Source organism: Monodon monoceros, unplaced genomic scaffold (assembly GCF_005190385.1).
Source record: "Monodon monoceros isolate NGI ecotype Baffin Bay Population unplaced genomic scaffold, NGI_Narwhal_1 Super_Scaffold_13, whole genome shotgun sequence".
In the NCBI taxonomy this organism is placed as follows: domain Eukaryota; kingdom Metazoa; phylum Chordata; class Mammalia; order Artiodactyla; family Monodontidae; genus Monodon; species Monodon monoceros.
In genome coordinates, this window is record NW_021703769.1 from 80,900,903 (window position 1) to 80,928,057 (window position 27,155).

Consider the following 27,155-nt stretch of genomic DNA (forward strand, 5'->3'; position numbering starts at 1 on the left):
GAACTGGCTATATGTTTCAGAGAATTAACAGCTAACTGTAAAAACAAATAATAAATTTAGAGCAAAAATACCTAACAGATGAGAGATGGGGAGGGAAAGTACAGAGGCACTTGCACCTACGCCCAGGAGCTTAGGCTTTTAAAATACACTCTGCTGTCCGCCATGAAGATTTCCTGGTTTTTTCCCTATATATAAAAATAACAAACCTTCAGAGAGGTCATGGATGGTTTAACACTCCTAAAAAAAGTTTAAGATCCTGTTTTAGTTTTGCTTGTTGGCTGTTTAGAAGCAGCAGGAAACAAGACTCACATAAACAAAACACCTTGACACAGAATGGTCAAAACAAAGCATAATAAAGCCAAAATAAATAAATAAAATACAAGATGGGATGAAACACAGCATCCAACAAATAGGCACAGGAGGACAAAAAGCCACATTAATTATGCCTCTGAAGAGCTCGAGGAATCCCCTCATTAGGTACTGCTGTACAATTTCACTGGGCGTAACAGGAGCTTGTGGAAAACACAATCCCACTGAGAGGACAGTCATCAAGTTTAAAAATATCTTAAAAGAATATTAACATATACAAATAAGATTAAAAACAGCAAGAACCATTCATTTTTAAGAGACAAAGTCTTTAGTGACCAACATCGGATACTGAAAAAGATTTAACTAAAGCGGTTTTCCCTCAAAACCGTAAAAAAATGTGTTTTGAAGTACTGGCCATTTGGACTTTCAGCAAACAACTGGGGTGGGGGATTTGGACCTAGAAAACATACATGCCAATATTTATGCGATGCTTTATTACATCCTCCTTAATGCTTTTATGAAGTCCTAAAACCTCTACTTGGTTTATGAGGCAATGATGACGGAAAGCAATGGAAAACAGCAGCTGAGGACTGTAGCCTGTGCAAACAAGAGCTGCCAGAACAGTCTAGAAAGTACACTTTACTCACTTTCAAGAAAAACTAATAAAATTGAAATACATTTCAAGCTTCCCAGAATTCTCATCAACAAAAACATCATGTTAAAGTGAACAAAAGGGCGATTTTAAATAAACATAAAAAGGAATGTTCAACAATTAAGAGAAATAAAAGCAAAATGTAATGCTAACAAAATATGTTTAACAATTTACATGGACCATAGTCACATAAAACTAGATTTCTGACCGGAATTTTAATTAAAAGCACCGCTCCGACATTAGCATTGGTAACGGCAGTGCACAGTGGGGCTGCCCTCCCAGAAACACACAAGTCACTCACGTTTCCGTCGCTCCTCTGGCCCCCTTTGTGGGTGAGGACCACCACCTCCATCCACTTTCGCAGATGTTGCTGTGAAAAAATACATCCTTAGCCATTTTTTCTTGACAACAGGAGCATCTCAACTTCAAAATGCAGTTCTTAGGTGAAAACTCATATGTAATCATTACTTTCCATGCTATTTAATGTGAGAATGGCAGTGGTTCTATTACTGAAATAGCGCAGCCACCAAACCAGTGATGAGAGTGACTAGCATTTGTTTATGTTCTATAAATAGAAATTTACCCTGAATTTACCTGAATTTACCCTGATACAACAACAGAAAATGTCCTGCAACCCGGCCATTCCAATACCAGGACTTTTACTCCTGTTACTCTGTGCTTCCGGAAGTGCTGCCCTGAGCCAGCACCAAGCTAGCCGTCGGGGCAGAGACATGAACAAGCAGGCATCATCCCTGTCCCTGTGGCGCTCCAGTGACAGCGGGGGAACAAGGTAAAACACAGGTGCCTGCTGTGTAACAGAAGAGCAGGAACCAGCTACAGATGAGGGCCGAGGAGTCCGGGAGGGCCCTGCAGAGGCAAGACAGGCCAGAAGCACAAGGAAGGGTACTCCAGGCAGAGAAAAGAAGGGAGGCCAGAAACGGAAAGGGTGGCCACTGTGGCCGAGGGTGAGTGGGCACAGGGGGAACCCCGGGGGAGGGGTTGGTGAGATGAGCACGGACCCCACAGTGCATGCGGGTAGCAATTCCCTTCCATGAGGAATGAGGGCCCTCGTTCTGTGAAAAGACTGTGCTGCTGCAGGAGCAGAAGAGCGATCCCCAGGCCACAGCAACTCAGGCTGACCCAGCCTGTGGCAGCCAGGCTCCCGCCCTCAACGGGGTCCAGCAAAACCCAGCGACAAGAGCTCAGAGCCCAAGCTAAACCACACAGGGGCATCCAAACAACAGCTTCATGATCCTACACTGTCCAAACCTGTTCTTCAAAACACTGCCCTGCAGGAAGTTAACAAGCTACTTTAAAAAGGACTCCTCAGTCACAAACAGGCTCGGGGACAGATGGTTCAAATACGTCCACTTTTCTCTGAGCCTTTAATGTCCACAGACCTTGTAAAACTTCAAGAGGGGAACACAGTTAAGTGGTGCTTCCCAAACTTACTTAGTTACTTACTGTTTTTCACAGAAACCCTATATCTTCTAAAGCCAGTGTTCCAAGGAACACACATTGAGAAACATTAAAATAATATACATTTCTTCAAAGAAACTAAATACACTCACAAGATTTTACCAGTAAAATTCCTTGAAGGATACCATCAGAATATATATTCATAAAACCTCTATTTTACTAGAATAGCTATTTATGCCAAAGATATGACAGTAACAAAATTAAAGGTACAGAAAACGGGCAGCTGCTTTCAGATTTCCCAAAGGAAAAAAATAACACTGATTGGTATATAAAGCTCACTTTTAGTTCAATAAGGAGATTTCCAAAACAACTAACCATATAAGAAACTTCAAGATCAAATGTCAAGCAGTTGAAATTATAAGAAAGGAAAATGTTCAGGGGTGTCTTTACGAATGCCCACCCTAGACAGTAAGGTGTCCTATCTCTTAAACTTATGCTGAAGGCTTGAGCTGTTCACCCCAAAAGTGTATCAAATGAGGGAAAACAGAGGTTGATGACTGAGCCCAGTTCTGAAGAACACGGCTCAGTAAGGACGAACGTGGCAGACCACAGGGTCCATGCGCAAGGCCAGCACCACAAACGCAGAAGCACCACAGCACAGGACCTGGCTGGACTTGGGCGAGATGGCTGGACAAACAGAAGCCTCAGTTATTCTGTATCCAAGTACATCAGCACTCTCTGCTTTCAGAGGCATTCAACCACTCAGAACGTGGCTAGAATGTCAGAGAAGGAAAAAGAAAAATCCCCTCAACAAACCAGAAACAAAAAACCCATGTACTTTAAGGAAGAAGACTCTTGGCCTTAGTCAGAAACTACAGATGTGATACAGTTCTGTTCTTTTTTTCTTTTTTTGGCCGTGCTGCACGTCTTGCAGGATCTTAGTTCCCCAACCAGGGATTGAATCCGTGCCCCCGGCAGTGAAAGTTCAGAGTCCTAACCACTGGACCACCAGGGAATTCCCTGTTTACTCCGTTCTAAAAAAATCTGGAGAACAATGTTTACTGAATGAATTCCCAGCTCACAGATCTAACGGGTTAGACTGGAGTGAAAAAAAAAAAACAACACACAAAAAGAAAGTTGTTTCAGGCAGGCATGCAAAGGCAGCAAGAAATGACAGCCTACAGAGGGTAGAGAGAGACCAGTTTTAAAAGGAGACAAACATAAAAACACTAGGAGATTAGAACACATGCACAGATCTCATACATGAAAGAACCAAAGGTCATAAGATGAGGTAAGATGTGTGTATTTGATGTGCTCTGACTGGGAAGTGATATAATTTCATTTACTTTAACCATGATTATGAATGTTTGTATGCATGTAAATTGATAGGTATGTATGTGTATTACACATGGAAGCTTAAAGGGAAAGAGCCTTTCAATTTGGAAAATTACACTCTACTACTAGGGCATCACTTAAAAGTTTTAGGACCAATCATAATACTATCAATTCCCACTTAGGTATTTGGGCCATTGTTCATTTCTTAGGCGTCTGTAGATGAGAAGAAACCAGCATGTGAGGTTAAAAAGCTGCATAAAAAACACATGCATGTTTGCAGTAACGTACCATGAAATTAAGTTAATAAATTATTTACAAATGTTTATTTACAGAATGCAAAATAAAGTTAATACTTGAAACCCCTTTCATCTGTTTACACCTCACGTTTAAACACTGTCAGATCTTTTCTTTGCACAATTATTTCCTTGATAACTGTAAAAACTCAAAGGACTTCTAATGCTCTTACAAGTTTTTCACTGCATCACTGTCTATAAAGGCCAAAGACTGGGAAAAAGCTAGATGTTCACCAAGTGGGGAATGATTCAGTACATTCTGGCATGTTCCCATCATGAAATATCATGTAGCCATAAGACAGAATGAAGAAACGCTTTACGTACTGATATGAAATGATGGGATGGTAAATGGAAAAAGTAAGATGTATGTATGTATTGCACTTCCCTTTGTGGGAACTAAGAGACATATGTCCCACTACAAATGGGAAACATCTCTAGAAGGACACACAGGAAACTTAACACTGGTGGTCCCCCAGAAGAGGAACTGGGTGGCTGGAGGACGGGGGTGGGAGGGAGGCTTTTCACAGACACCCTTTTACACCTTCTGAGTTATAAACCATGTAAATGCATTACTCATTTAAAAAAAATAATTTAATTTTTCAGGTTTATCATAGAATTTGTATGCATTTGGCTTACCATCATCTGATCACAAAATTTATCATTGAAGGAGTTTGGGAAGAGCCTGGTCACCGAGGTCAGACGATTCACGACGTTCAGTGTCAAGCTCCGATAATCCCCCAGCATCATCAACAAAGGTCTCATATGAGTATGGATTTGATCTACTTCTATGGTAGCACCTTCTAAAAACTATTTTAAAAAAAGGTTACAAAGGAAAACAGATATCAGAGTATACTTCATAACAGAATGGAACTCATATTCAACTCTAGCAGCAAGTTTTTGCTTTGCTTGGGAAAATGCAGTATGAAACCGTATATATTCCAGAAGTTTATGATGAAATGAGGAAGACTAGTCATTACTGTTTACTTTTTAAAGGGCTCAGGATGACTATGAAACAGATAGAGACACTATTACAATCTGGTATGTTATTAACCACAGGCCGACTCCCAGGATACAGACAAGGTCAACAGGAAGAACTCAATGCAGAACTCACACCCGCCCAGCCCTCGCTCACCTTTCTCATACAGGCTTCCCCGGCCTCCTGGAGCTCACTGTTGGTTGAATTAAGGGCTTTGAAGAGGGCAGCAATGATCTTCTCTCTGGACTGAGGAAGGTAATTGCAGGCAGCAAGCGCATCTTTAGGGAGAGAAATCAATATAATTTTCATCGTTAGCCTGAAAAACGTACAATTTCCTAGTCTAAAGGCTCTTACCAACCAACAAATATATGAGTCACTGAACTTCTTTCCTAGTATCTGGCCTCTTGAAAGACAAAAGCATGCACGGCCTTCTACTCACAGGCTCACTATTACCTAAGAGTGAACACTATTATCTAAGAAGGCAACAGCCTGCCAGAAAGTCCATGATAAATCTTACTGCCCAGATAAGATGAAGAAGGGCTGAAGGAGAGAAACAATGGGAAAACAAGGGCTGAAGGGGGTCCCCAATGCACCCATGCCCCCAAGACATCCTCACAGGTGAGAGCACGGCTGACCTGTGGGCGGACACATGCTGAATTAGCCGAGGGTAGAGCCTCAGACTCTGGTGATGAAGGAAATAGACACACACAGCCCAGCGTGTCTCCACTATCCAAGTCTAATCAGGTGGTCTCCTCCCAACTTGGGGGGTTAAAGGCTTTGAAAATGCAAATATCCTTAGGCAACACGACATGCCTCCAGCCTCTATGTTAAAGCTTAGTTAAGGGGTAACATTGTAGCAAGAGCAATGCCCATGCCGTCTGACACGAACGCCTGAGAGGCACCCACCAGGAAGTGTGAGAAGCTCCCAACGCCCCACCCACCCCAACTCTGGCTAGCTTGTCTTGAGCCCCATCCTCAAGCTCAAGTATTATGGTCTGCCTCTCAGCTCCTCTACCTCTAATTCAACGAGGATTCTGGTAATATTTTATTAAGTGTATAAAAGTCAACAAGAGACAAAGTCAACTGAGCAACTTGTATTGGGTATTTATCAAAAAAGGGGGAAATGACTGTTTCTAAGCATGAGGGTGAGTACTGATCTAGTATACGTTCCTAAACTATGTACAATTCCTGTGCTAAACAATGATAACACATTCTTAATGAAAGCCTAGAGACAGCAGGAGTCTCAAATGCTTCTGAATCATTAAAAAGTTTAAAAAGGTCTAAATACTCCGATTCAGATGAAAATGGCAAGATAGGAATGGTATGACAACTCTCTTAAACCAGAATATTAGAGAGATACATACTTTAGAGATATATATAGTTCCCATAAGACAGCTATAAAGAGCTTACTACAGAGTAAAATCCAGTTTATTAGAGTAAAAACAATTATTTAAATCCTAGCAATCTATATAATCCATTGACGTCTCACTATGTAGTTTGATAAATATACAAACACAATTTTTTTTTCCACCTTAAAAAGTCAGAAAAATTAGACAACAAAAAAACGCCACTGTCTCCCTTCACTTTTTTCTTTTTTTTGGCGGTACGCGGGCCTCTCACTGCCGTGGCCTCTCCCGTTGCGGAGCACAGGCTCCGGACGCGCAGGCTCAGCGGCCATGGCTCACGGGCCCAGCTGCTCCGCGGCATGTGGGATCCTCCCGGACCGGGGCACGAACCCGCGTCCCCTGCATCGGCAGGCGGACTCTCAACCACTGCCCCACTAGGGAAGCCCTCCCTTCACTTTTGTACCCGTAACTTGTCTCATATTTACATGAACTTACTTAAGGCTGCAATTCGTAAAGGTACGAGTGACGGAAGGCTTTTATAACAGGGCAGTTTTGTTAAAGCTGAATCTTCAGCCTCGCACAAATTCAAGAGCTGCAAAAGATAGAACTTAATTTAGCCTGCTCTCACTGTGAAGACACAATAACCTTGCAAGTAACAGAACACAGCGATCTGCCACACACAACATGATTAACAAACTAAACCCAAATCCCAAAGCATTTAAGTATCGAAATGTGCTTGAGCTTCCTTATTCTAAAGCAAAACTCAGTCAACCTCTGTGACACTTTCTGACCCACTCTGATACCATAATGTTTTTTCTTTACACAGAGGATCACTTCATCTCAATGCAAATTCCAAGATGGCGGGTACAACTCCTCCTCGTTCAGAGCTGCTTCCCAATGCCTTGGGCCAGTGCCCAAGAAACATACATGTTATAATTCAAGAGTGAGCAGTAAGCCTTTTTTTTTTTCTTTCTTTTCAAGTACAAAGTAGCATAAGCAGGAAGTATTTCGCTGGAAATACCATAACGCATACACTCCAGTGGCTAGCCTTCCAGACACTTTAACAGACCAGTACACATTTATATATCTAATATCTAAAATATTATATATGGTGTTCTATTACTACTTTCCCCTTCTGTTGACATCCTGGAAAATCGTACCGTTTTTTTCCCTTAAAGTTTCCTACCTAGTAAAATATTTAAAACAGTAGAGGAGGATGTATAGAGAAAAGCATTTCAACCACCCACCCTATTCCACTCCCCAGAGGAAACCTTCAGTAACACTCTCCTCATATATAACATATTTGTATACACACACATATATAGATCCCTCTATCTACATCTAGAGAGAGAGCGAGCATCAGAAACTAAATCAGAAAGCCAGACTTCCAAACGTGGCCACACCAGAATCACCTGGGAAGTTTTTAGGCAGTAGATTCCCAGGTCTGACCCCAAATCTACTGAACCTAAATCTTCGGGAAGAGGACTCAAGAGTTTCTATTTTCCGAAAGATCCTCACATGTTTTGATGCAGCTGGTATCCTGATGAACACTTTCAAAACCAGTTTAGATTCCTGAAATGTAAACACTCACTACCAGTTTCTGGTCTCCAGCTCCATGAGGAATTTTCCCCATAGGTTACAACACATCTGCCTCTGAAGCCCCCAAAGGAAGCTCCCCTCCCATTCTCCAGGGGCTCTCCTGGACCCTCCATCAAATCTTATGAGTGATGTTATACAAGGGATATAACAAGGTATAAATGATCTCAGCTAGAACACATGATCAATGACCTTATGTCCAAGCAAAAACATAGGACTTTAAGAATCAAGAGGTAAATTTTTCATAATCAGAAATTCAGACTTAGCGTGGATAAGGAAGAATTTGCTTCCTTACGACTTTTGCCTCAGTTCTCTGACAATGCCTCCAGAAGTATGATTCATGTCTCATAAAAATTTCAGATTGGGACTAATCAACAGCCCATTACAGAGTCTAAGAATTAATGCTTATAATTTGACTGTATTTTTAGTTTAATTTCTATTTATCACTGTCTAATTTCATCCCACACTGTAATATTTACGGTGACAAACACTTATAAAGTGCCACCCACCACCGCCTGTTACCTTGGGTCAAGGGGCAAGTCAAGTCCACTAAACAAGAGCCCAGCAGGACAGCGGAATGATTAGAAACCAGGCTCTAAACAACCGTGGTGGTTCCACCCTAAGCTCTCCAGCTCACCTGCTCTGTAGTGTTAGGTGTCTAACAAACCCTAAGGCTCAGATTCTGCATCTTCAAAATGAGAATCATCAGTATCTGTACTTCATGGGGTGCTGCCAGAACTAGGTAAGGGCACTCACGTGAAGTGAGTTCTCAACTGCACACGGCACATTCAAGTGATTGATGAATTCAGTACACTGGGCACCTATTGATACAAGAGTGATTAAGGTAGATGCTACAGCCTCATCTCTAGAATACAAGCTCAAGGTCCTGAAGAGCAAGGCTCCCTGTGGAGGGCTAAGAGAGCTCGACAGACTCAGAAACCCCCCACATTCTACCGGACATCTCTAGTCACCATGCCTACCTCCCCGCCAATCCCGGACGTAACATACCTGTGCCGGGGCCTGAGCCAGGCGATGGCCGGTTACCATGGTCACCACCCATGCCTTCTGAGTGCTGCCTGACCAGTCTTCGTGCACAAAGACAGGTTACCAGACACACGTCATCACCATCCACACCACGCCGTACCACCACCCCCCTACCTCTGTGTAGAACACCTTATGCTCCACCACGTTAAGGTCCATTGTGAAGAGCCTGGGCTGCAACGTGGTACAGAACGTGTTCCCCTCCATCAGGCCAATCTGCGCGTTGGCAGGCTGGTGTCGGAGCAAATGCTTCTTAGGTGGGACCATATCCTGGAGAACCTGGGAGAGGCAGGGAGGAAGCATCACTGACCAGCCGCCCCTCAGAAAGCAAACACCTCTCATCACAATGTTCTAAGCCAATTAGCAATCTGAAAACCATAAATGAGATCAAAAGTTACCACAGACGTCCTTTAGTTAGGAAAGGGAGGCTCTGTTTCATATGCTGACACTGGGTCATGGAAAGATGCACGTCAGCTACGTTTAATTCCTACGGGTCCAGAGTAACCTCTCTCACAACCACCACCACCAAAACAAGAACAGGACCATCAGGTTGTGCTCTACAGGCCCAGGAAACCAGCACTCTACTCCCTTGACACTCACAATTACTGATACAGACATAAACATAAGCATGTTGCTGTCTGCATGCTCTCAAAAAGAGCATATGTAATAGCACTCTGTTTACTGGACACAAAATTACAAATTCCATATCATCTACAAGTCAAATTTGAAGGAACAAAAAGTCTTCAAAGGTTTCAAGCTAGGTTTCAAACTTCAAACTAGGTTCCAATAACCCTAGTTTGGTGACAGACGTCTCACCTCCTTATGAGGTTCCATTATCACGGTCACGCTTTTCCCGGTGACCTGGGCCAGCACCTGCAGGGAGTGCATAGCCTGCTTCCTCACGGTTGAGTTTGGAGACGTGACTTCCCGAACCAGGTCATGGGTCACGTGGTGGAAGGACTTCTCCTGGGCCGCCATGATCTCCTCAGCCCTCTCCTCGTCCTTCAGGGGCGTCGCACACCTCATCAGAAGCTGCTCCAGGGTGGTCTTGGCCATGGCGACTGCCCCATTGGAAACCTGCAGGCCAGGGACTCCTTAGCACGAAAGGGGGCGATGCTGCCCACAGCACCCACGTCTCCTGCACACACTACCCCCAACAAACGCTGTCACTGGGGGCGCACGCCCCTCACGCCAGCTAATGTATCAAGTCTGCTTCATTAACGTCTGCAAGGTATTCCGGTAGCTAACTCTCCTGCTCATAGGTAATTTCTGTCTGTCATTCAGAAAAGAAAATGCGGATCTAGACTTGATCCTTGTGTTTACCGAATGGATTTAAGCAGGCAATGCCCACCATCTTCTATTTGTTTGTGTTATATCTGCACAGAGGTTCATAAAGAACACGACTCCTATAGAAACTTCTGGCCAGTTAAGTACTCTGGCCAGGGGCTGTTCATCAAGACAGACAAGTATTTAGATCCTCAAAGAAAGAGAACCTGAGGGCTCTGATCTGTCCTTTCATTAAAGATGCTGTAATGTTTTCTAAGCTTCTAGGAGAGCATATTTGCAGAACTGTCTGAAACCAACTGTGCTCCAGGCAAAGCATCATCTTGAACCAGGATGGTTAGGTCTGGGGTCACCCATCACCTACCTCTCCAGTCAAGTCCATCATGACAAAGAGAAGAGCTTTGAGGAAGGTTTGCTGGTTCTGCAGAACCCAAGTGAGAGGCAGCCGCTCCATGAGGAACTTAATGGACACCACACCCCCCAGCTTTGCGTACCAGGCCTGCTCGTAGCAGCACGCGCACAAGCGTTCCACGATATAAGAGAAGAGGGGCAGCTGGCACGCCTGGAGAAAAACGCACACAACCCGTACGGTGTTACTCAGTTCTTACACTGTGAGTGATTTCCAAAACGACCACCCTCAAGCACAAACATGCCCACACAGACCTCAGTCCTTCCTTACCCTCTCCTTTGAGCCCAGGATGATACTCGCAACATCAAATATCACAGCAAGGGCCACCTCCCCGATCTTGCAAAGTTCCTTTTCTTCATACGCCATACAAATAGCTATCGCATCAATGAGGACCAAGGGGTCCATTCCTTTCGACCCGTTCTCTTCACTGTGAAACATGGCGGTGCTGGGCTGGCTGCCCACCTGGTAGCAGGGGAGCAAGAAGGGACCTGAAAGGAGATGCAGAGGGCACGAGGGAAAGTCGAGTTTAGCTCCACATTCTCGTCCCTCAAATTGCAAAACTACCTCGTGTTTTTCCTTGAGGTTAGGAATTTAATAAAAGCCCAACCCTGGTACTCCAGACCAACTGCTGGTAAACTGCAGTTATTTATAAACTAAGTGATTTGACTTGCACTAAGGCTATTTTTCTGAATGTTTTCCATTACACACTGATATCTTCACCCTTTCTCAATCCCAATTCAAAGATGTATTAGTTTAAAATGAGAACCACAATCAGGTATCTTCTTTAAAAAAATCATCAGCGAGGCCAAGAGGTACAATATGGAATGACCGTGGGTTATGCTCTGGACACTCCTGACATACAAGTAACAGTAAAAAGCAACAACATCCACCTGCAAAACCTAACCCCCACAGAGAACAGTCTGCCAGCAACCGTTCATTCATACCTGGCAGGCGCCCAGCATGAGGCAAGATGGGAGTTACTGAGAAGCATACAGGTCTGCTGGAAACACTGAGAAACAACCTAAGTGTTAAACTGTACAGCACTGACTGTCCAGGCAGGAAGAGTTAAAAAAAAGGAGGGGAAGTTCTGTGTTCTGCAGTGTCTGGATAAAACTACTTGTCGATCGAGGGTGAGGGGCTCCAAGGACCCAAAGTGCTACTCAAGTGTGCGTGCCCACTGACCAGCACTGAGATTAAGATGAGATTAAGTGTTCAGAAACTTAGCAATTGGCGGTGTGGTGACATTTTTACTGTCTTTTCCAAAATCACCAGTCTGCAGTGGCTTAGAAACACAGAGACAAACAAAATGGGTCCTTCACCACCCAGAGCCTGAGAACCCGGAGCAGAGGTGAGGAGCGCCCAGGCAGGACGACGCCAGGGGCCCCAGGAGCAGAGCCTGGAGACCGAGGAGCGGCCAGCGGGTGACGCGGCAGAGCGGAGGTTGAGCCTTGGAAACACTGCCAAGGACAGGGGACCAGCAAGGGGTGCGACCACAAACTGTCCCTGTTCTACACACAGAGGGTCCAAAAGTACTCAGCCCCCAGGATGAAAAACAAAGGGCCAAAATGTTAAACTCGGTGTATTTTATAGGTAAAACTTGGTGACAATTTTCAAGTGAATACAGCACCCACCGCTGATATACCAACTATCTCTGTCAATAGAATGAGTGGAAAACTATGAAACAAAAGCCAAAAACCAATCAGCCAAACTCAGCTTCTCTGAAACACAGCGTCTGACCGAGTTTCTGAAGCTCCCCGAAGGCCTCAACCCACCACTTCTCTGTCCCACTCACCGCACTGCTGGGCAACTGCCACCATTGTGTAGTGGCGAATCAAGCTGGCTACAAAGGGCAGGGCACTGGGCCGGAGGTCTTTAATGACAGCGGACATGAACGCCCCGGTCAGAGCCTGCTCAAACGTCTTCCGAGCTGGAGTGTCTTGAGCTTTGTAGCGATGTGATATGATGACATTGGGTATGGTCTTTTCTGTAAAGCTGCAAGACAACAATTAAATCCATCATCACGACACTCAAGTCCTGAGCCAATGATTCCACTACAACTTACTTATTTTCAACCTGCCCACTTTCCTCTCGTGCAGATAGGCCTGAGTGAATTCTCTGCTTTAATTTCAGCAACACTTTGGAATCAAACATGATGAATTTCATGATGAATGTTTATAGCCAATGGTTCAAGAGACACCAAATACGTTCTACCTAATATGAGCACAGGTAATGAATCAGAGGTAAATTACAAAAGGAGAGCACATTCAATATTTTTGTAATTATTTTCTATTTTAAGAAATTTGATGTTTGATGTTAATCTTTTACAATTAAATAAGCCAAATTGTAAGAAGTATCAATGATCAAAGAGAGATGAAAAAAAGCTATTACTTAAAGGCAACTATATACCTTTTATATGTTGAAAAGTCACACCACTAGGTACAGAATCAAATGGGGCTATGGGTCTAAATGGATAAAGGATTTACTGCCAATTATATGAGATTAACTAAAACCCAAGAAAGCAGAGTCAGGGAAGCACACATCAAACACAAGGATAAGAAATGGTCATCAATATTTAAAAAATTTTTAGTTTCTTCCAACCGTGAACTGGTCCAAGTAACAAATTTCTTTCTGTGACCAGAGTCTGCCTCTAATATTTGCCCACTCACTCTCTGGTTCTTCCCCCAAAACTAATAAAATACACAGGCCCTCATTTCCACGTGCAACATCTTCAAACAGAGGCAAGAGTGGTGGTCACACTCCCCACCCCCCACCTGAACGTCTCCTCAGCTCTTTTCCAGATTGTAATCATGCTCTTTAAAAGGCCACTGGGTCCAACTAACCCAAACAGACATCTGAGTCCCACCATCCCCCCGGCCTGCTCTTCCACACTGTTCCTGACACCCCAGTACATGGCTCCTCTGGCTTAAGCCAAGACAACCTGCGGTCAGCCAGAGTAAGTCATAGCCTTTCATCCACTTCCTGTGAAACATAGGGCGAAATCTAAAGTCTTCTTGGTGTTCCCCTGAGGCCCTACCTCAGCCCCATCCCACCCCACACTCCCTCCCGCCCAGCGCACTACTTAGCCTGCGATGCATAGTAGCACTTATCACTAGCTGAAATACTATGCATTTGTTTCTTTCTGCTGTTGTCCGTCTACCCCACCAGAATATAAATTCCTTGAAGGCAAGAATGCAGTCTTCCACACAAACCTTGAACAGAGCCTGGTTCTAGAAGGTACTCAATCTGTGAATGCAGAGATGGAGAACAAACAGTCTTTATAAATAAGTGGGTCCTGAATATCCAAAGGGCAAAATATAAACATGGACCCCTACTCCACTCCATTCACAAAAGTTAATTCTAGAGGATAAAGATCAAACTGCAAAGGACAGAACTACAGAGCTTTTAGAAGATAATACAAGAGTATCTTCACGATGAGGATGCAGAAAATGATTTCTTACAAACAATAAAAAGCATAAAACAAAAGGAAAAATTTATCACCTTGACCACAGTAATATCATGAACTTCTGCTTACCAAAAAATTAGGCTGAAAGGCTTAGAAACAATGAGCACACCTAGCAGAGAGACTTTGGTCTGTGTCCATTTCTTCAGGAGCCCTCATTCCTTTGAAAGGGAATGGTGACTCCAGGGCTGGGGGAGAGAGGGCACGAGGTGAGCCAGAAACATCCTGCTGAGCTACAAAGGATGCTCAGAAACTGATGGGGACACGACACAGGAATACAAGAGCCAGCCAGGAGGGGCTCTCAGTGACTCAATCTAGACAATCTGGTCACCAAATTAATGGACTGTCACCCTTTAAATAAATTAAGAATCCATGAGTCCATACTACTATAAACAAATATGAAAGGAGACAGAAAAAGCTCTTCCTTTGTAAAAAAAAAGAGCACATGGAGGTAGAAAATCACCATTTTATATCCATACAAGAGAATATGATTCGGCAATGAAAAGGAGCAAACTACAAATTTTGCATCATGGATGAGTTTCAAAAGCATATGGGACTTCCCTGGTGGCGCAGTGGTTAAGAATCCACCTGCCAATGCAGGGGACACAGGTTCAATCCCTGGGCCGGGAATATCCCACATGCCGCAGAGAAACTAAGCCCATGTGCCACAACTACTGAGCCTGTGCTCTAGAGCCCACGAGCCTCAACTACTGAGCCTGCGTGCTGCAACTACTGAAGCCTATGCCCCTAGAGCCGGTGCTCCGCAACAAGAGAAGCCACTTCAACGAGAAGCCCGCACACCGCAATGAAGAGTAGCCTCTGCTCACCGCAACTAGAGAGAAAAGCCCGCACGCAGCAACAAAGACCCAACGCAGCCAAAAAATAAAAATTTTTTTTTCAAAATTATATTAGAAAAAAGGAACCGTACAATATGCAGCCCTGGGTTTGGCTTCTTTCCCTTAGCCTGGTGTTGGAAATGATCATCTTGGAACACGAGTCAGTAGTTAATTCCTTGTTACTGCTGAGATTTCGTTGTATCCACACACCACGGATGACAGACATCTGGACTGTTTCCAGTCTATTATGATTCTTAAGGCTACAAGTTTCCCTCAAAATATAGCCTTAGTTGTACCCCAATTACATCTGACCACATATTGCCCTTTTCTTTGCTCTTCATTCCTGTGGGACTTCAAGCAACTATGCCACTTCACACTATTCTACATGTCTCTTAATTCTTTTTAAAATTTTTCATCTTTTTCTCTCTCTGCACACATTCTGGATAATTTCTTTTGACTTATCTCTTACCTAAAGATTCTCTTTCTCCTTTCTCTTCTTTAATCTGCTTGGGCAATTTTTATAAGGTTTGTAATTTCTTGGAATGTTTTCAGGTTTGCCTTTCATTTATTTTAAACACAGCAGAAGCATAGTTATAACCTAGCTGTGGAGATCCTCATATCTTCAGTCTGAGCAGATCTCTTTCTGCTGATTCTGTGGGCTCTTATTCATGCTGCCTTATTTCCTTGTGCACTTGGCTATTTCTCACCGCTCTCTCTCCAATGCTCTTTCAACAACTGAGCACCTACTATATATCTGGCATCATCTTTGATGCCGTGAGAAACGTAAAAATACAAAGAAAAAACCTCTTCCCTGAAACCTATAACACAGAAAGATGACAAACATACATTACCACAAAAGATCATTATATAAAGGTCACAGCCTTAAGTGATATGAGCGAAATAAAAATGTCACACAAAAGGGTCACTCTGGATTGGAAAAGCAAAAGATCCCCTGAACACCTATCATGTGCAGGTGCTGCAAATGTAACGGTGAGCCGAAGGGAGAGAGGACTGACCCTTGATTCCTGAAGCTTGCGCCCTAGTGGAGGAGGCAATACTAAAGGAGGATTACGACTGAGAGAAATTCTAACTCGCAACCGCCCAAGGTTCTTCCCGTTTTCTCTAAAAAGCAAGAGAAGCATTGCTGAGCAAACAACATGTCATTTTCCTGAACTGAAGAAACATACTTAAAACACTAAGAGATCTGGGAGGTCCTCTCCATCCCTAATTTTCTGAAACAAATTATGTCCCAGCACAGAGAATTAAATCATCAGCATACTTAGGGTGTGCCAGGAGCTGGTAGAGTGCGTGTTTATTGTCCTCCAGACTCATCATTGCCACCAGGAAGCACCTGATCACTTCCCACGCCTGTCTCCGGTAGTAGGGCTCTGTGTTGGCGCTCTTCAGGCAGTCCAGAGCCGTTTCAATGGCCTACAGCAAAGAAACGCAAAAACTGTAGTCTGTGCTGAAATGACGTGACTCTGAGAAGCTTGCACGGAAAGCACGTGCACCACGCAGGAGAACCTGAATGCCTGCTTGCTCCTGAAGAGAGCACGGGGGCCTGCAGACAGGCTAGCAGGTGTTCTCCAAATGAAACCTCCAGAGAAGGTGACAGAAATATTATGACATCAAGAGCTGCCATGGTTCAAACTGAAATGGGACGTGGAGTTCACTAATTTCATGCTTAAGTAGCCAATGGGAGATTCCAGAAATTAAGTGAGCTCAGAAGGCCTCTTGTGGCAGATTTGCTGGATCAAACTACCATCTGAGTCGTCTCAGTTCAAAACTAAAAGATGGCTTTCCTAAGCTTTTACTAAACTCTCTCTTTAAAAGAGGGTTTACTTCATTTTTTCAGAAAACCTACAATAGCTACATATACATTTTAGCCTTTTCATTAGGTTGACCAGGAAGGCAGGGAAGGAACAATCACACACAAAAAAACACTTGGAGTCTTTAACAGCTAAGATATTAATGTTAAAGATACTTATATACCTAGAAATCAAAGCCCCCATCTGTGTTGAAGATTAAAGATTTATCCTGGCCACGTGTGAGGAACCAGAGCTGACACGGACAGGGGCCCCACCCTCCAGACGCAGCCAGGCGACACAGCACAGAGGGTGACAAGGGCCCCTCACTGCATCACTCCCAGCTTGCGTGTCCCAGCTCTTCTGGGGCACCAGAGAAGTGCCCTTTCTCCTGCTGCCTCTGACCTGCTCAGGGTTATGTAATAAATCATGCAAGGACAGTCTGAGAAGTGTTATTTTTAAGAATCAACATAACCTACGAGCCAATTACCTGTCCCTTCCCTGCCAAAAAAGGGATTGTAAAGTATGCCAAAAGCAGAACTGCTGTCATGTAAATACACTGGCACTTGCCCTGCTGGTCATCCCCTTCCCTGCTGGTTCCTTCAGCCCTGCAGGGTGTGCCACGGCCCTCAGGATGCTACCTGCTGGGAAAAGGGCTCCGAGAGCACCACAGAGTCCCTGGGAGGGTCCAGGAGGGCCATGGAAGCTTGTCTTCAAAACCTGATTTCTTCCATGCTTTAGATGCTTTGGGGAAGAACTACTTCTACAGGGATTTTCTTGCTCTGCTTAATCTATGCAGAGGTCAAGTAAAAGTCAGATGTCTTAGTTTTCATTCTAATACCAACCCTGCCACTGATGGGGCTAAAGCAAATAGAATCCTAACTTAAGGAAATGACCTAAAACGTGGCAACGGGCTAGATTCACAGTATGTTCACTGTGGTAATTTTCAAGGTAAAGACAGAATTTTAGTTGTATTTTCTTACAGGGAAACTAGTGTTTATTTGGCAAGTATTTAGATAAAGGTTTTGATGAGAAGCTAAGATTGGAAAGCGACACCGTTCTATAGGGTGGGGCTGGGAGAGGGGTGGACACAATTTGTGTGCTTGAGAAACTTGGGGGGAAAAGGTGTGTGTGTGTAGGGGGACAGGTGGACTGAGAGACGACGACAGGAAACGACTCCAGACTGACATTACCCATGATGGGTACCCTTCCTCACAAATGTTCAGTAAAGTCTGGCTTAAAAAAAAGAATTACAGAAATCACTACTGTGTGTAAACTCCTTATACAGAAAGGTAAACAAGCTGAGTTCTACAATACAATGCATCAGGACAGAATAGAGTGCGCCTGAGCAAAAGGAGGGCTTTGAGCGGTTCCAGGCCACAGGGTGCTGTTAAGACCAGGCCTGCGAGGAGTTCAAGAATCCCAGCCAGCGTCTGGCTCACTGAAATGGCTGAGTCACTCAGATACACGTGAAAGGCTTCTATAAAACCCTTTCCAAAAATGCACATTACATTAACGGCTAGATAAGTGTTCTGAAAAGACATGGTAACAATAGCTGTAACGCAGGCGGGAAGGCTGGTCATATAATAAAAAGGGGAAAGTCGAATGTGACAACGTAGATTGTAATAAATACAACCTTAGCTGTGTGACAAAGGACCAGGAGGGGTCAGTAAGGTGAAGGGGCGGTGTTCAGTAAGGATCATGCAGAAGCAGCTGAGTGCTCTACAACACGCTGGGGACAGTCTGCTGATTTTTATACAAGGGCAGAGGCGTTCTAAAGGGCACACAGAGAGAAACCAAAGAGCTGTCCGTGGTGGGCTAAGGAGCCATGTCTGGATAGAGGCTGGGAGAGAAGCAGGTACTCAGGAGTGACGGGAATGAGACAGGAACGGGACTCACCTGGGTTCTAAATGACACAATGTAAAACCTATTGGACATCAAAATAGACTAAGTGCAAGGGTGGGGTGGGCTGGGCGACACCTCCTGGTCCATCAAGAAGGACAGTCCTGCCCAAGGGTCCAACGTCCTCAGGGGCAACAACACCCACTGGCCTCCTGGAATGATGGAAGCTCCAACCGACCAAGCTGGGCCCCAATAAATCTTCATCTCCTTTGAGTTAGAAATTCCCACCCCAAAAGTATATGTTCTATTTCCATGTTTTCAAATAGAAATTAAATGTCTTAAAATGAAACTTACAGTATCTTTAAGAAACTCCCAGAGACTCCAAAATTTACCTTCTCCATCGGGAGCTGAAGAGATGCTTTACAGTCAGAAAACTCCACTGTGATACTGGGGCCTTGAACTTCAGTCACGACGTAGTGCAGCTTCTGGGACTCCTTCAACATCTTCCTGTTACTGCCACCAAATTTACCAAGGACACGATAGGCCACGTGCGAAATGCTGTCTGCAGGGTTGCGTAAAGTGCGCCACAAAGCCTGAAAGTCAGTACGCTTTCATTAACCCTCCGAGGCGATGCAGTCCCACGGTCCCCCAATCCCAACTCAAAAGTTATGAAAGACTACACGGCAAAAACTCCTCCTCCCACCTCCGTCCCCCAAACACACAGTTCCCTTCTGGAAACCAACGATGTTAGTCAGGTGTGTCCTTCCAGAGAAATCGTATGACTTTACAGAAAATGCACATATAAATATAAATGTTCTTCCATGCTCCTGCAGTACAAATGGTAGCATGTCATAAACAGTGCAGAGCTCAAAGGCGAGAAAACTGAACAACACATTGTTTGGGCAGATATACAAAATGGGATGGGGGAGCAGAGAGGAAAACACGATTTGCTGCCACAGTTCTTGGCCTTGGGCTAGACGGTGCCTTCTCAGGTTTTTACTTCTATTATTAGGCTTTATAACTTACAAACATGATACACAAACTACCTTTTACATTTCAAATCTGATATTACAAAGGACAGTGAAGAGGGAAAACAGTGATCATAAAGGGACCTGCATTACGGGAAAAATGAGTTACTGTGTACCTTGTACTCACAATTAGTATAAGGAACAGAGACGTACTCAATTGTTCCAAAACACTGTCAGTTTTCCCACACCTTTTCACCTAAATTATCATAAGCCCTGAAAATCACCATAGCTCACTATTTAAACCTATTTTCTTAGACCACCTTCTGTAACAATGCCAGGTATTAGTGTCCAATGACAGTCAACATAAAATCTTGGAACTCTTCTTAAAAGCAAAATTCCAATTTCTCTTACATTCCTGTAGGTCCAAAGAGGCTTCCCTTCATGACTGTCGAGAGATGTAGTCTAAGACTCCTTACCCTCCACCTGGCCCACCCAAAGCTCAGGTATCCTCAGGAGAGGGGTCTTCTGCTTACCTCCCCAGGAGGGGGTGGCACTGGGAACGGGAGGATCCAATCTCCCAGCACTCGCACAGGTTCGTAGCGGGTTGACGGTACTCTGCCAGTTGTCCAGCAGGTAGGGTAACTGTGCCTCCGAAAGCAAGAAGCAGCCCTGACCCAATTCTCCCTGGGGCTGTCTGCCTCACAGAAGGGCAAGAGGCCCAAGAACCCATCCTTGCTTCCTCTTCCCACAGGAAGCTCACCCAGCCTTGGGTCGGGCCCACGGCCTGCCTTCCAGAACCAACGGTCCTGTTCTCCGCTCAGGCTTGAGAGTCAGTCAAGCCTCCAAATGACTGGACTTGGACCTGGAGGCTCCAACCCAACCTCTAGGCCATGCTCTCCTGCCTAGATGGAGCCCAAGATCTAAATTTCAGGACTGGCAAGCGAGTCCTGGTTGCACCTCCAACCTACTGTCCAGAGACTCCTGTACTTGAGTTACTGCCCATCACAGAAAGCTGGCATTTGGACTACCTACTTGGGGCCAAATACTCTACACCAAAGGGGCAGGTGAGTAAGCAACAGGCAGCCTGAATCTTGAACAATTACCAACCACATTACAAATCATTACCATCAGCAAAACATGAAGGAATAACCTGATATCTGACACTGAGCTCTAATGACCAAAAATATAAAATGGCTTCAAAACTGCCTCCTTTCTTATCTGCTCTGTTTCCTTTGGGGGTGGCCAGACAGCTCTACTTCCTTTACAAGTTTGCATCTCTACTGTGCAACTCAACATCTCTCCTGGATAAAGAGAGGATCTCCCTGGAAGAAACAGCAGCCATTTAACACCTGCCTTCCCAAGTCATCAACTTCACGAGAACATGACACTGTGTAAGCCCTCTGAAAGGAGATCAATACTGCAAAACAAATATTCACTCAATACCTGCAATATTTCTTGACATCGTTTCATAAGCCAGAAGACTCACACAGCAAGTTGAAGGCTACACCAGTAGCCCACCAGAGAGCAGGGAGCCCACCACTCCGCACGGCGACCTCAACAGTGGCCAGTCACTTCTGAAACTGACAGCCTAAAATCCTCAGTGAGAACTAGATACGTAAGTCCTGGCGCCCTCTGCTGGCGGCACGGAAACGCAGACTTACCTGCATGAGCTCTGCGCGCACCGGCTGGATGTGGTCATAGAGGAAGTCGGGCTGCAGGTTGTCCACACACAACTCCAGAGTCCTCAGGCCTTGGCTGACCAACGTCTGCGACCCGTTGAGAGCCGACACCAAGGGGTCCATCAACATGGGCAGATAGGGCAGGAGCGAGCTCAGCCGCACGGGCACCGTGAGACACAACTCCACGAAGAGGTCCTTCATGTGCTGCTTGTGGAGGCCACTCTGCAGCATGTTCAGCCCTAAACACAGGGTGTGAGGCCGTCAGGGGGAAGTTACTTCCCAGACACATGCCCAAGTTAACTGTACAGAGTAAGTGACCCGCCTTTTCACATAAACATCAACTCGATAATAGGAAGGCTTTTTACGCCTTATAATTTCTGTATTAGCTAAATCTGTTCTGTAACTGTACCCTGTGACCTCTTCCGTCTACCTTATTCGTGGTGACAACAGCAGGCTGCACATAGTTTCAGTTACAATTAATACTATTTAATATTGATTAAATTAATATTAAGGACTAATAAATATTATACATCAAACTTTTAAAAATCATGTCATGCTATGAATAAGCCCAGTCTAAAGAAACAGACTCCAATATGACGTGTCCATATCAAGCTTGATGTTTATAACCTTACGTGTTTTTTCAGATTTCCAGTAAACCACAGTTGATGTCTATGCTCTAAAATAAACATTAAAAAAAAAAATCCACTTTCGGTTTTTATAAATGGGAGGAGCTTCCTGCTCATAAACACAACCCCCCAACTTTTCACGAGGGTAACCAAGTATTTACTGAGCCCCTTCCTAAGACATATCAGATCAGCACCTGCCCACAGAACCTTAAAGACAAGTGGAAAGAGAAAAGCAAGTAACAGTGGCCGCAAAGGCACGTCCCAGGCAGCTGAGGCTGAAGAAAGAGGAGCTATCAGGGAAGGCCAAGGCATCACACAGCAGCCACACCAGATTCAGAATCCAAAGGAGAAGGTGGGTGAGGAGAGGGCACAGCTAAGTTCCCAAGGAGGGGATGTACTTGAACAAAACCAGGTGGGGAGAAGTAAGGCTGGGAAGAGCGCAGGAGGGAAAATCAGACTGATCAGAGCAGAGGGCGCAGGCTGGGGAAGACTGGGGACGGGGTCAAACACAGACGACAGAGCCTGACTATGGGCCTCTTTAAGCACCTGGCCTGGGGGACGTAGGGCCATGTTACATTCATCATTTTCAAGGATTTCCCAGTTGTGAAGATTCAATCCCTTGCCAAGCGCTCACCCTTACAAAAAAAAAAAAATTCCTAGGATAGTGTTTCTAGTCAGTTCATACCTGTAAACATTCACTGGACCCAATATCCCTTTTAGTTATATATACCTTGAAAGCATTCCTAACACACAGGAATAAAAGAATTCTGTCTATGCAAGTTAGCAACTAGATAAAAATATAAACATATTTTTATGTATTTTATATAAAGCTTATATCAGCTTTGTAACTTGTTTTTTTCCCTTCTTGTTCTGATTCTCTTTCAATCTAGGGATCCCTGACCTTACTAAACCACTTTCTAGAACTGCTTATCAAACGCTACAAAAATGTAACAAAGTCCTAACCGGGGTAACTAAGACCTTCCAACTCCCATTCAACTCTGAGCAGGGAGAAAAACCCATCCCTTTAAAGATGTACTGCCTTTAAAGAGAGGACACAGGGATGGACACACACATACACACACTGCAGGGGACATGTACATACATCCCCTCACCATGACCTTCACCAGGTGCAGAGCAGGAACCCCAGCAACCAAGGGAAGCAAGACCCATGCACGCACACAAGACTAAAAGGCAACCAACATCACTGCGCTGACCTTGCAGTAGATTTGGAAGGAGAGGCAAAAATTCCTGATACAGGAGATCATGGCTACCTCCCCCGATGGAGCGGAACAAGGCTCGAAGCAGCAGGAAGTAGTTATAGGGTTCTTTGGCAGTCTGGGCGAGCTCCATTGAGCTGTTCACGATCTTGTGCAGGTGAGGCTGCAGGATGGAGAAAAGGCAGGTTAACAAGCTCTAAACGAGGAGGGTTCACTGCAAAAAGATAGGAATGGAAGGTAATTTTGATGAATTTATTCTAAAAGGAAAAACAAAACAAAAATTTTCCAACTGTTATTTGACTCAAATTAATTTCTTTTAAAACATATGTACGCTTCCACCAGTTTGGCTGTGAAAGAAGCATTTACTAGGTTCCCATCTTACTATGTAGGTACATGATGCTGAGCAGACACTTTGCAACAGGAACTGGAGGGCCTGTGAGCTCTGCTGTTCTTGTGAACAGTCCTTCATGAGACCAAATAATCAAACAAGATGAGGGACTTCCCTGGTAGCACAGTAGTTAAGAATCCACCTGCCAATGCAGGGGACACGGGTTCAATCCCTGGTCCGGGAAGGTCCCACATGCTACGGAGCAACTAAGCCCGTGAACCACAACTACTGAGCCTGAGCTCTAGAGCCCACGAGCCACAACTACTGAGCCCGTGTGCCACAACTGCTGAAGCCCGTGCACCTAGAGCCCGCGCTCTGCAACAAGAGAAGCCACCGCAATGAGAAGCCCACGCACCACAACGAAGACTAGCCCCCGCTCGCCGCAACTAGAGTAAGCCCGCACGTTGCAATGAAGACCTAATGCAGCCAAAAATAAATAAATAAATAAATTTATAAAATAAAATAAACTTTAAAAAAAAATCAAACAAAATGAAAGAAGCCTGTTCCTTAACTATCAGAATGCAAAATGCAACCTAAAGGAACTGAAACTTCACTACCAAATACCATACATGCAAAGTTTGGAAGAACCTCAAAAGACATTTGAGATGGTAACGTTTTAGAAGACTTAATCGAAAAACGTGTTCATGAGCATTTTATTAGCTTATAGTAAGTTTAATCAGCATTTTAAGACAGATTAGTTTTTTATCTTGTACTTCAAATCCTAGTTTTGACATGTGACAGGTTAAGTTTGATGTGAATTTTTTTGCAGGTGTATTTAAAGTGAACTGTGAACTGTAAAGTACCTGTATAGTCAGTGATACAATTACAAGTCTGTTACTGTATATGGCAAGATATATTTCTTTTATGGATAAGTCACATATATTAGTCTCATGACAAAACGTTCTATGAAATTATTCTTTGAACATCTTTCTTGAACAATATTCCAAAACCCCATCATTAGACTTGTCTAATCTATTAGATTTTATTCTCTTTTTTGTTGGTTGTTGTTCTACATAGTTGTCCCAGATATAGGCAAAAATGCAATTATTTGAAGATACCAAATTATGTGGACAAAGACTATTAAATATTTTATATCTTTCTAAAAATTTGAATATTTTCTTTTTATACTAACACAGAAGTAATGTCAAGGTTGTTGACAACTGATTACTATATAACTGAAAAAATGGAGGAAACTGTCACATAAAAGCACAAATTCCTGGTGCTTTATATCACCACCTATATATTTACTTCAGAAAAAAACAGATCTTTTCCTCTATGGGAAAACATCTCTCTTCAGACAGAACTGATGATAATATTCAACCTTCTACAGAAATTAAGTGGAAGAGAATTTTGATAAGGTTTTTGTTCCATCTGCTGCCTTTAGTGGATGATGTAACCATGCATTGGTTTCTGCCATTTGCTAGAATCAAATAACTGATGAGATAAAATTACACGTATAGGATTAGTCATCTATAAAAATGTGTTATGAGACACATCCCTCCCAGATGGTCTTAATAAAGGACACAAATTGGCTAGAGCTCTTGATTCAGAGGGGAAAATGAACAAATAGTCCTGAAATGGGATGTTTATGTGCTGCCACAGAAAATATGAACACAGAGAAGATGTGCTGTGGAAGATGGGTATGTGATGAGAACTGTTACACAGCCAACCATTTCCCATTGGATCTGAGAGGTAAGATGTTTTTTCCTCTTATAGTCTTCTGCGTCACTCAATTTAAAAAAAAAAAAAAAAGCACAGTGTGCTCCTACACTACTTGTGTGGTCCACAAAGAAATGAGTTTAAAAAAGAAAATCAGGGTGCCAAGACTAATGACAGCCCCTGCCTACCACGAAAGCTCTGAAGTGTTCATTTTGGATTAGGAGACAAATAGATTAAGCTCTGCTTTAGAAACACATGAAATGTTTTCTACACTTGGCCCTGATTCGTTGTAAACATTTATTAATTCAATATTACAATATTTATAAATATAAAGAGCAACGCCAGTTTCTGTTCAAAATGAAGAAAATTAAAAAGCAACAACAAAAAAACCCAAACACAATGCACAGCTTGGATCTGAGTTTACCTTCAGCATTTGTTCGTTTTCAGCTGCAAAGAGGGAGACGGAGCCAAAGACCAACTTGAACAGCTTGAGGTACAGGTTGGAGAGTTCCACATTGGAGCCCATTTCTGGCAGGCGGTCCAGGAGATATTCCACCAGAATTGTAGCAAACAGAGCAGAGGTAGTAGGATTTGCCAAGAAGGAATTGGCAACAATCTGTCAAAACAAGAAACACATGTGACAAAAATCATTACTTCCAAAAAAAAATCCCACAAGGACTCAGGGGCAAAAAATATACAAATCAATTTTCACTGCAAAGTAAAGGAGCTGTTACAGTGGAGGATTCCTGGACTGAATGTCAATATTACAACATAGTGTGAGTGTGTTTCGTGTTTGGTAACTGCAGTCATTGTTGCTTTTGTTGTGGTCATCCATTCACAATGCTTGGTGTCAGTCTATTTATCTCTTGTAAAAATAGAATACAGTGTGTGTGTGTGAGTTGTGAAAAAAAAAAAAGAAAAGAAAGAAAAGAAAACTACCATATGGCAATTGTATCAGTTACCTATTACTTTGTAACAAATTACCCCCAAGTGCAATGGCTTAAAACAACACACATTATTTCACAGTTAAAAAAAAAAAAAAATCATTACTTCCCCAAAGCAGATTCAAGAAAAAATAATGAACTTTCCAAAATTACAAAATCAAATCTGTATCAGACACTTCAAGAAATGAATTATCCACCAAAAGAAAAACAACAAAACCGATTTGAGCACTGAGTGGAGTTCACTTAAGTACTTAATCTGTCATTTTATTGTCACCATCAAGGACCAAGAGCCTACAGCTAACACGTATTTAATTTCTACTATGAAAGGAAGTGGTCCAAAGCATCTTAAACTTTTGAAATTTTTTTTTTTACTACAGCCTAATAGTTCTCTAAATTTTGCTCTACAGCACTATCCTTAGGCATATCACTTACAAAATAAAAGGAATACCAAGTACTCGACACATGCTGAAAGAACATAAGAAAAGAGTGTCATACCTGAAGAGCGTAATTTTTTGAGATTCTTTCCACCATATAAGGGACTGTAGTCTGAAAGATTTCTTTAAATGTTAATGGGTTCATCATCGTGAAGACGCCGGCGAAGTGCTCCAATACCTCCTTCTCTTCCTTCATTCTAACAGTTTGGCAGTTTGCTACTCGAATGTATGTCTGTCCATTTCCTGCTATCTGGACCTAGCATGGGAAAAAAAACACACGGGAATTAAAACTGAATATCTCTGAATATATTCCAATACACAATCAGATCAACTGAATACTTAAAACAGGGTATTTGAATTAGATAACAAATCTCCGCCACCTCCCCCCTCCCAAATCTTTTAAATTCTCTATTTTCACCTTAAATTTGCAGGGGGAAAAAAAAAAGACGTCAGAAAACAAAAACCTTCATTAGGTGTTTAAAACAGTAAGAAATTTAGTAAAATTAAATATCGTTTCTATTGCATTCCCTTTACACCATCTGCCCCTCAAAATACACTGACACAGGAATTCTCACCATAAATGCAACCCTATGCTACAGAACAAAAGCAAACCTCGGTATATGAATACTCTAGACCA

The 27,155-nt window shown here is 43.4% G+C and overlaps 1 protein-coding gene across 15 annotated transcripts in view; it reads right to left on the minus strand.

The window, feature by feature from the left end:
* The window catches only part of TRRAP (transformation/transcription domain associated protein), a 110,906-nt gene that overhangs the window by 60,955 nt on the left and 22,796 nt on the right, over window positions 1-27,155 (minus strand). For all 15 annotated transcript variants that reach the window (XR_003793067.1, XR_003793066.1, XR_003793069.1 and 12 more), the window contains 15 exons: window positions 26,580-26,774; window positions 25,565-25,756; window positions 23,091-23,256; window positions 21,233-21,489; window positions 18,996-19,196; window positions 16,236-16,387; window positions 12,453-12,652; window positions 10,931-11,148; window positions 10,616-10,813; window positions 9,784-10,044; window positions 9,085-9,246; window positions 6,826-6,922; window positions 5,141-5,262; window positions 4,645-4,815; window positions 1,263-1,331 (listed from right to left, as the gene is read on the minus strand). Coding sequence is in view for 10 of the 15 variants with exons in the window: in XM_029219909.1 (XP_029075742.1) it covers window positions 1,263-1,331; window positions 4,645-4,815; window positions 5,141-5,262; window positions 6,826-6,922; window positions 9,085-9,246; window positions 9,784-10,044; window positions 10,616-10,813; window positions 10,931-11,148; window positions 12,453-12,652; window positions 16,236-16,387; window positions 18,996-19,196; window positions 21,233-21,489; window positions 23,091-23,256; window positions 25,565-25,756; window positions 26,580-26,774 (2,661 nt within the window). In the remaining 5 variants the exon portion in view is untranslated. The remainder of the gene's footprint in view (window positions 1-1,262; window positions 1,332-4,644; window positions 4,816-5,140; window positions 5,263-6,825; window positions 6,923-9,084; window positions 9,247-9,783; window positions 10,045-10,615; window positions 10,814-10,930; window positions 11,149-12,452; window positions 12,653-16,235; window positions 16,388-18,995; window positions 19,197-21,232; window positions 21,490-23,090; window positions 23,257-25,564; window positions 25,757-26,579; window positions 26,775-27,155) is intronic.